Source organism: Penaeus monodon, chromosome 27 (genome assembly GCF_015228065.2).
Source record: "Penaeus monodon isolate SGIC_2016 chromosome 27, NSTDA_Pmon_1, whole genome shotgun sequence".
In the NCBI taxonomy this organism is placed as follows: Eukaryota; Metazoa; Arthropoda; class Malacostraca; order Decapoda; family Penaeidae; genus Penaeus; species Penaeus monodon.
In genome coordinates this window covers 14,320,629-14,321,126 of record NC_051412.1, presented here as the reverse complement: position 1 = coordinate 14,321,126, position 498 = coordinate 14,320,629, and the positions used below count along the sequence as shown (strand labels likewise).

The window sequence follows — 498 nt, the reverse complement described above, 5'->3', positions numbered from 1 at the left end:
CGTTCATATAACACACCTTGCTTTCTTTAACTCATTTTAAGGCAGGTTTTCGGTCAATTAATATACCAGGTGTAACAGGGTGCATATTTAAGGTAAAAAAAACAACTTAACATACGGTTTTAAAAAGTAATTCCAAGCCTTACTCTTAAGGGACAATTCTTCTTCAGCCGTAGCAACAACAACATTGTCCTCCGACTTGGCCAACACCAAGAGCACCAGGTCACCTTCGAAATATAAGTCACTCAAGGGCACTGGCGTTAAGCAGTACAGACTCCAGGCCCCCTTCCCGTCCGGTTCGAGGTGGAGGTCGCTCATGCTGAAGATCTCTAGACCATCCTTGAGGAACACGGCTTCGTATTCGAGGGCGAGGTTCGGGGCGCTGCCGTCGGGGAGCGTGATGCACGGGGACACTCCCTGTCCGTCGATGTTTACGATCCTTCGCACGGATAATTCTGTTGGTGGAGTTCTGGGCTTTGGATAATCGATGGAAGTTTTACC

The 498-nt window shown here is 48.0% G+C and overlaps 1 protein-coding gene across 1 annotated transcript in view; it reads right to left on the bottom strand.

Moving 5' to 3' along the window:
- Positions 1 to 498, bottom strand: part of LOC119590424 — a gene marked incomplete at its 5' end in the record, with an annotated part of 42,471 nt that overhangs the window by 39,973 nt on the left and 2,000 nt on the right. The window contains 1 exon segment of the mRNA XM_037939091.1: positions 144 to 452. Within this exon segment, the coding sequence (XP_037795019.1) occupies positions 144 to 452 (309 nt within the window).